The sequence below is a fragment of the Kryptolebias marmoratus genome, linkage group LG23 (assembly GCF_001649575.2).
Source record: "Kryptolebias marmoratus isolate JLee-2015 linkage group LG23, ASM164957v2, whole genome shotgun sequence".
NCBI lineage: Eukaryota > Metazoa > Chordata > Actinopteri > Cyprinodontiformes > Rivulidae > Kryptolebias > Kryptolebias marmoratus.
The window spans coordinates 6,611,690-6,619,851 of NC_051452.1; the positions used below are offsets into that span (position 1 = coordinate 6,611,690).

General features: G+C 46.3%; 2 protein-coding genes and 1 long non-coding RNA gene across 7 annotated transcripts in view; 2 read left to right on the forward strand and 1 right to left on the reverse strand.

Moving 5' to 3' along the window:
- Positions 1–3,426, forward strand: part of LOC108228966 (tubulin alpha-1C chain) — a 4,703-nt gene extending 1,277 nt beyond the window's left edge. The window contains exons 2-4 of the mRNA XM_017404607.3: positions 1,172–1,394; positions 1,893–2,041; positions 2,365–3,426. Of these exons, the coding sequence (XP_017260096.1) occupies positions 1,172–1,394; positions 1,893–2,041; positions 2,365–3,339 (1,347 nt within the window). The 3' untranslated portion in view covers positions 3,340–3,426. The remainder of the gene's footprint in view (positions 1–1,171; positions 1,395–1,892; positions 2,042–2,364) is intronic.
- Positions 3,427–5,135: 1,709 nt separating this feature from the next.
- LOC108249008 (inactive dipeptidyl peptidase 10) overlaps positions 5,136–8,162 on the reverse strand; it is a 54,910-nt gene continuing 51,883 nt past the window's right edge. For 2 of the 4 annotated variants that reach the window (XM_037973780.1, XM_037973781.1), the window contains exons 25-26: positions 7,741–7,813; positions 6,876–7,637 (exon numbers count right to left, since the gene is read on the reverse strand). In XM_037973780.1, the coding sequence (XP_037829708.1) occupies positions 7,348–7,637; positions 7,741–7,813 (363 nt within the window). In that variant the 3' untranslated portion in view covers positions 6,876–7,347. Of the gene's footprint in view, positions 6,798–6,874; positions 7,638–7,740; positions 7,814–8,162 lie in introns of those variants that run through there. The other 2 variants (XM_037973782.1, XM_037973783.1) reach the window with 2 other exon arrangements.
- Positions 7,715–8,162, forward strand: part of LOC112451531 — a 37,502-nt gene continuing 37,054 nt past the window's right edge. For both annotated transcript variants that reach the window (XR_005232709.1, XR_005232710.1), the window contains exon 1: positions 7,715–7,832. This is a non-coding gene — a long non-coding RNA (uncharacterized LOC112451531). The remainder of the gene's footprint in view (positions 7,833–8,162) is intronic.

Genomic DNA, 8,162 nt, shown 5'->3' on the forward strand with positions numbered 1-8,162 from the left:
CCCCCCCCCCCCCTCCCCTCTGTGGTCACGAGTCTTTCTTCTTCTTCTTGTGATTCGAGTCTCAGCTGAAGTTCAGCCGAGCTGTTTGTGTTTCTGTGACGTGAAGTTTAATACACAGCAGCATTGTTTCCTGCGGGGTCAGAGGTCACCTGGAAGTCGTCTGTTTGCAGATACGGGCGGTATTTTATCACCAGAGGGATGTTTGGAATGTGTTACACTGAAAGCTTAAACTGAGTGACGAGAACTGATCTGAGATCAGTTAAAACAACAAACATAAACGGTTAGGGTTCCTTAAAGGAATGCATATCACCCGTAGGTCTGCTGGTTTTGGCTGGCAGGTTTTAGCTGGTTTTAGCTAATAGGTTTGGTGGTTTTAGCTGGTAGGTTTGGTGGTTTTAGCTGGTAGGTTTGCTGGTTTAAGCTGGTAGGTTTGCAGGTTTTAGCTGGCAGGTTTGCAGGTTTTAGCTGGTAGGTTTGCAGGTTTTAGCTGGTAGGTTGATCATAGATGAGAATCTACAGGAACGGTTCAGACAGGAGGTCATTTTTCAGCTGAACTCTCCTACAGACTGAAGGACTTCATGTAAACTTATTTCTGTAGATCGTTTGAAACAGAAGTTACCAAATGATTCACGGATCGGTACCTGAGGCCTCCTGCTTCAAAGGTCCAGGTACTCAAACAGAATCAATATGGCTGCACTTTAAACTCCCTCAGAACAAACTTGCCTCCAAAACATTCAGAGCCACCCCCTTCTTCAGCTCCTCCCCCTCCTCCACCCTCACCCACATCTTTACAACCACCCCTGGAATACTTCGGCGGGGCGTGGAGGCACTTTGGCCCCTGCAGACGCACCGATGGGGCCCGTGATAATCAGCACTCTTTCAGATCGCCGATGCTTGTTTTGACTGTCGCATCGTGTTTGCAAGGATGGCTGAAAGGTTTGTTTGCAGATGCAGATCAGAGTTTTGGAATTTACCAAAATAAAGAAACGGGCTGTGGTTCAAACATCGACTCCACCCTATTATGTTTTTAGAAACTCAGCTGTCAGTTTTTTACAAGTGAAGACAAGTTTATCCTCAATGTGATTAATGAAACTGAAAGGCGGTGGGTAATCTGCATTCCTTGAAGGACTGGAAAAGGAAAGTTATTAATGTGTCCCTTTGTCGTCCACAGCGCGAGTGCATCTCCATCCACGTGGGCCAGGCGGGAGTCCAGATGGGCAACACGTGCTGGGAGCTGTACTGTCTGGAGCACGGCATCCAGCCCGACGGCCACATGCCCAGCAATAAGCCCTCCGGGGGCTACGACGACTCCTTCACCACCTTCTTCAGCGAGACCGGCACGGGGAAGTACGTCCCCAGAGCCATCTTCGTGGACCTGGAGCCAACCGTCATCGGTAAGGACTCACCCAGCTGACCAGGAAGACGGGGACTTAAACCAGATCTGCTGGTGAACTTGAGGTTAAAAAACAAAAAAATTACTTTTTAAATAAAACAAAACTATATAGAGACCTAAAAACCAAATGCTGAACCAGTATTCACACAATAAAGTTGAAACTAAACTTTAACTGGAGCTTTAGGAAAAGTCTCATCAGTTGGCTCCACCCACTTCAGTTTAATCAACCAATCAGCTGCCATTTCGTCCGAACTCTGACTGTAATTAAAAGCTCTGATGTTTGAGGTCGTATATTTTATTTTTCTGTGTGAAGGTTTTACATTCATGGCACACCAAAGCTGCCATTCTGCCAGATTAGCTGAGTGATGGCCATTTTATGGGCAGCCATCTTGTGTAGACGCGCCTCCATCAGTTCCTCTCTGAACGTTTCATTTAAACCCGTATACTTGGGCCACTTTAACTTGAATTAACCCACCATCAAACCTCGTTGGTTCTCCAGATGAGGTCCGAACCGGAACCTACCGTCAGCTTTTCCACCCGGAGCAGCTGATCTCCGGGAAGGAGGACGCCGCCAACAATTACGCTCGAGGCCACTACACCGTCGGGAAGGAGCACATCGACTCGGTGCTCGACAGAATCCGCAAACTGGTAAGAAGACCTGAAATAAAAACTGTAGGAGATGCGGTCAGTGAAACTGGTTGAGGATGAATCTCATTTCCTGAGATTAGCTCTCCCACTGGTGTCGTTTGGTGCTGGAGCATCCCTCAGTCAACAGTTATCGATTAATTTGACCTAAACATGCCCCGTAATATTCTGTATCTTGCTAGTTTATCATAAATCTAAAGGACGATCAGATTTAATACCAAACATAAAAGATTGGAAGTTCATCATGTTGGGCATGAATGTATAAAATCTAAGGTTAGGAGTGGCGGCAGAAGTCCTGGAGTGTAAACCGTGTCTTTCTCCTGCAGTCTGACCAGTGCACAGGGCTTCAAGGCTTCCTGGTCTTCCACTCCTTCGGAGGAGGGACCGGCTCCGGCTTCACCTCTCTGCTCATGGAGCGCCTCTCCGTAGACTTTGGCAAGAAGTCCAAGCTCGAGTTCGCCATCTACCCAGCTCCGCAGGTGTCTACAGCCGTGGTGGAGCCCTACAACTCCATCCTGACCACGCACACCACCCTGGAGCACTCCGACTGCGCCTTCATGGTGGACAACGAGGCCATCTACGACATCTGCCGCAGGAACCTGGACATCGAGCGCCCGTCTTACACCAACCTGAACCGGCTCATCAGTCAGATCGTGTCCTCCATCACCGCCTCCCTGCGCTTCGACGGCGCCCTGAACGTGGACCTGACGGAGTTCCAGACCAACCTGGTGCCTTACCCCCGGATCCACTTCCCCCTGGCCACCTACGCCCCCGTCATCTCCGCGGAGAAGGCATACCACGAGCAGCTGACCGTGGCAGAGATCACCAACTCCTGCTTCGAGCCGGCCAATCAGATGGTGAAGTGTGACCCCCGCCACGGCAAGTACATGGCCTGCTGCCTGCTGTACCGCGGCGACGTGGTGCCCAAAGACGTCAACGTGGCGATCGGCAACATCAAAACCAAACGCTCCATCCAGTTCGTGGACTGGTGTCCCACCGGCTTCAAGGTGGGCATCAACTACCAGCCGCCCACCGTGGTTCCTGGAGGAGACCTGGCCAAGGTGCAGAGGGCTGTGTGCATGCTGAGCAACACCACCGCCATCGCCGAGGCCTGGGCCCGGCTCGACCACAAGTTCGACCTGATGTACGCCAAGAGAGCCTTCGTCCACTGGTACGTGGGGGAGGGGATGGAGGAGGGCGAGTTCTCCGAGGCCCGGGAGGACATGGCCGCCCTGGAGAAGGATTACGAGGAGGTCGGCATCGACTCGCTGGAGGAGGATGAGGAGGGGGAGGAGTATTAAAACACCCGATGGACGGGAAGTGGCCGTCCCGCCAAGGCTTGGTCTTCTGGTGTTCGATTTTTATTAAAAAATGATTTTCCAAGGACAGAATGTGTCTCAGTTCTCTTTTCTAATAAAGCCGTTTCCAGCGGCGCTTCTGTGGGTCAAACTTTTACTCTGAGCGGAAATCTGTAACAGCTGAACGTTTTCAGACACGACACTTACTCTTTGATTTGAGAAGCATGAAATGGAAGAGAAGCAGAAAATCAGATCTGGTTTATGGTCAAACAGAATTAAGGGTAAGAATCTTCAGAAATATTATATGTCGGGATTCCTCCACAAGATGGCAGTGTGACATCACTGCGAAGAAAATAAGGATTTAAGAACATAAATCTATAGAAATATTTACCACAACTGCTCTGTACGTAATTTAACATCAATAACCGCCACCGAAAGCTTAATAATTGAACCGAGAGCAGCTAAATGTTGTAAGTGAGACGCTGAAGTCTGTTATTTCTGCATCAGAGAGAAATGCAGCAAATAAAAGGAACAAAATGCTTCTGTTTCATGAGGAGCCAACAGTGTTTTTGGAGTTTTCGATCAAGCCTTTCTTCCCTGAATTAAAGTTTCTTTCTTCCAGAGTCACTTATCTTTCCCTTCTTTATAAATTTGATGCTGGATCACCAGAGACGAGGCCGGTCCAGGTCTTAAACGGGTGTTTCTGAGGCTGCTGGCTCTGCCTCCTCGGTGGAGAAGGCCTTCATATCGCTTCTGTAATTGCTTCGTTGTAATTAAGGCTCAGCTCGAGCGGCGTCTCACCGCTGTTGGACGGGGGATTTACAAAAGGTCACGAAGGACGGAAAGAAAAGAGAAATGTTCTGCTCTCTTTACTTCAGCTTCCAGCTCTAAACTTTACAAACACCTCAACACAAAAAAGGTGATTTTCGAGCCTAAATACAGTTTCTAGTTCTTGAGTTTGTTTATATATATCTATATTAATCAAAGAAGCCTTTTGAAGTTGTTAAACCTTTGATTTGCACATCAGGAATGCTGTCAGACTGAAGGTTTTAGTTTCCTGTGAGCTGATTGGTTCGTGGCTCAGGTGTGAGGAGCCGTCAGGTGTTTGCAATCATCAGCATGAAGAATCCTGAAGAGCTTCTGCTGCTCCACGTGAGGTAAAACCCAGAGATTTTTTTTCTGTTTTTACTCAAAAAAACACATCTTGTTAAACATACGTTTGAGTAAAGCTGTTTTTTTAAAAGTTAGCTTTGAATTCTGGTGACATTTGAACTGATTTGTTGTGAAAAAAAAGCTAATTTTTCACCTTTTAAGCTCAGAGATGTTGGGTTTGTATCCAAAAGGTTAGAAACATTTTGAAGTTAAGCTGCAGCGACGTGATCATCGTGTTCAGTGAGTTCGTTTAAGGAGGAAGATGTTAAAATTACGCCTCAGTTTGTTGTTTTTTACAGAAACATTCTTATAAAACAACAACAGGAGTTGGAGATGTCGGATTAATTATCGTCTGCTGCTGAAGGTGATCATGTTTTTGGATTCAGTCCCCTTCAGTGTATTTTCACAGATAATGGACAGTAGTGAAAACAAAAAGCCCATAACTTGGTCATTTTTACAGCTAATGAGCTAAAATTTGGTGTGATGGTAGCTGAGAGTCATCCAGAACAAACAGGCTGAGGACTATACCAGGTTTGACCAAAACGGCTTCAGCTCCATCATTTCTCAGCTAAAATGTTCCTGTTTTTTCTGAAAGGAGTTCGGCTGTGGAAACACTGGAAGCTGTTAGAATTAGGAGCTGAAATGAATCGGTTTTATTCATTTTATTTATTTTTAAACGCATTAAAGGAACAGCCTGAAAGGGAATCCTTCCATCAACCAGCAGAAAAACAACAACAACAAAAAAACAACAACAGGCTTCTCTTCGCTCGTCTAAAAGCCGCAGATCTGACGGCGGCTCCAGGTGCGTGCATGGCTCCAGGTGCGTGCACGGCTCCAGGTGCGTGCACGGCAGCCGCTCGTCCTTGACTCGGGCTGCTGAATCCGGGCCGGCTGAGGCGGTTGTCATGGCGACCGCCTCCTTGCCATGCACGGGAGGGAATTTATCACCGTGATGGATTCGTGCAGCAGCAGCTTGTTTGTTTGTTTTTGTTTATTTCCTGGTGTTTTTATTTTTTATTATTTGAAGCGAGCTCGTCTCTTCCTGCGATGACAGGAGCGCTCGGCTGACGGCGCTCACGATGCTTTTTATCACGCGGCGTTATGGCGTTCACGTTTAAAAGAAAAAAGATCAGCCGGAAACGCTCGAAATACAAAACATCGTGAGGAGTTCTGACATCCGAGACATTAAAGGGACATTAGGTGACCAGAAAAAAAGAAAATTTTTACATGACTGATAAGACATATCAGTCAGATTGTCACTTGAAAACAAAAACAAAGCACCACAAAGATGGAATAATAATAATAATAATAATAATAATAATAATAATAATAATAATAATTAAAACAAACTACCAAACATCAAAACAGTTAAAAATACAGAAAGGAAATTAAAAAAATCACTTTAATCTTAACGACTGAACCGCGTCTTCGCCCCACAGTAATATACAACACTGACCGATTTACTGAGGTTTTATCAAGGCCGTGGGAAGTACGGGCGCACAGGGTGCTGTGGCACCCCCCTGCTAAAACTGATCTTATTGGTGCTGCAAATGTTTAAGGTTAATGATTTTGAAGAGCCAAAGTCTTAACGGGACCAGCGACCACGCAGGCTGGTCCGGGTACAAGTTTTAAGTCCCGCCCCCCCTCCGTGTAAACGAACAGGACATTGATACAAAAAAAATAAATAAACCTAAAAAGTTTGTACGCTGCTGCTGGATTTTACTGTTTGTTTTTCTGACACATGTAGCCGTAATTATTTGTTTCATGATGAAAAGAGCAGTCACATGACACCGTGATTTTGTGCGGGGGGGAGTGGGCGGGACCTAAAGCTCCACGTCACTACTGCACAGACTCTGGTTCCATGATTATTCATGACCATTCCATCATTCCCAGAAGAATTCAAACTATTTTATCAGTACCAGAAACACTGTTTGGCTCCGGATCGAGCAGAAACCCATTGCTCTTAATAGAATTTCAAAATAAGACGAAATTTAAACCTCAGCGGTGTTCTTTGGGGCGGACATACGGCGTTTAAATCTGAGAACGGCGACCTAACGACACCAGACAAGCTGCTGAAATCTACACGTCTGATTCTTGTTTTGTCCATCAAACGCTGTTCTACCGGTAAAAAAACACAAACACACACACACGCCGCTTGGTCTACACACACGTACGACGCCGGCTCACTCATCGTCCCGCTGCTCGAGCAACGACGCGTCGAGCAAACATCCCCGAAAATATCCAATTATGGAGTGAGTCAGCTGGATCCGGCTGCGTGTGGACAGGAAGTGGCCTTCGTCCGGGTAGATCTGCTCCGGCGGAGAGGAGGAAGAGGAAAAGACAACATAAACAAGGTCACTCAGAAACTGCTTCTGCACAAAACCGTTTAAATAATAATAAAAAAAAAAAAAATTTGTGTCGAGCCCGAGGGGTTGGAGAACGAGTGTTTCCACGTTTATCTGAGGAAAAGGAAGTCTAAGCGCCTTGGTTGGTTTCCTCCGACAAAAGTTAACATTTAAAGACGTTTTCTGAGCATGGGACGATCTGAGACGCCCTTGAAATTGACCATTTTTCTCTGCCGGCTGCCGTAGCCTCAGGAAATCCCGTCATATAATGTTTGGCGTCATCATGAAGCTCGGGCAGCTCATCTTTTTAAATATAGACCAACACTCTCATCAACAAAACCAGCTTGTTCCCAGGTTATAAATCACTAAATTTCAACAAAATACGGATCATTTTGATGCTTCTTAGATAGAAAAAAACAAAAACTCAAACACGGAAAATTCGTCTTTGTGGCTCGTTCTGCTAGCAGGGGTCACACGGATCCAAACATTCACCTAAATCTTTAAAAAAGTGAGTCTAGACTTTTATTTTGATGAGGTTTGTTAACTTCCTGTTAGTGATTGGGATTGACTGCAGCTGGTAGATTCTCTCTGCCGGCATGAGGAGGGTTGGTTTGACCGACCAGCGCTCACCTGTCCTCCTCAGGTCGGCTCGGAGGATCAGGAACCGGCAGTGAGGCCGTCTGAGATCAATTTCTGCCCGTTTCGGTCGTTTTGAAAGCATTTTTTTTACCTGCATCGTGTAGTTGGCGCCGATCTTTATCAGGTGCTTGATGAGCTCTGCGGAGTGCTGGAAGTGAACGTTCGCTGCAGAGAGAAGGAAGAGGAGACGAAGAGACACGTTTAAGACCAGGACAGGATCCAATCTGGACTTTGTGTTTCAGGGTGAGGAAGATGAAGACGTCGGTACCGTCAGCCGTGCCGTGGGCCAGAAACAGACTTCCTCCCTGAAGGCCTCTCATCCCCGGCAGAACTTTGGAGGCCTGGAGACACAACGAGCAGGTAGGATCATTTAAATGTTCATAAACGTCGATATAAATCCTGTTTGTTCTGATGATGCTGCAGTCCTGAGGAGGTAGATGCTTTAAAAGCGTGACTAAGAAAAGAAAGTGGAGTTTTAGCTGTTTTAGCTGTTTGTTGGGAGAAGAAATGTTGAATAAAAATGGCTGAATTCTTTCTGAAACAAACAATGATGATAGAAAACAGAGTCAATAAATCAGACATGAAGACGAGGACAGATGGCATCATGAGACAGCAGGACGTTTGGACAAATACTAACAAATCAAGAGCTTGAGAATCATCCATCCATCCATCCATCCATCCATCCATCCA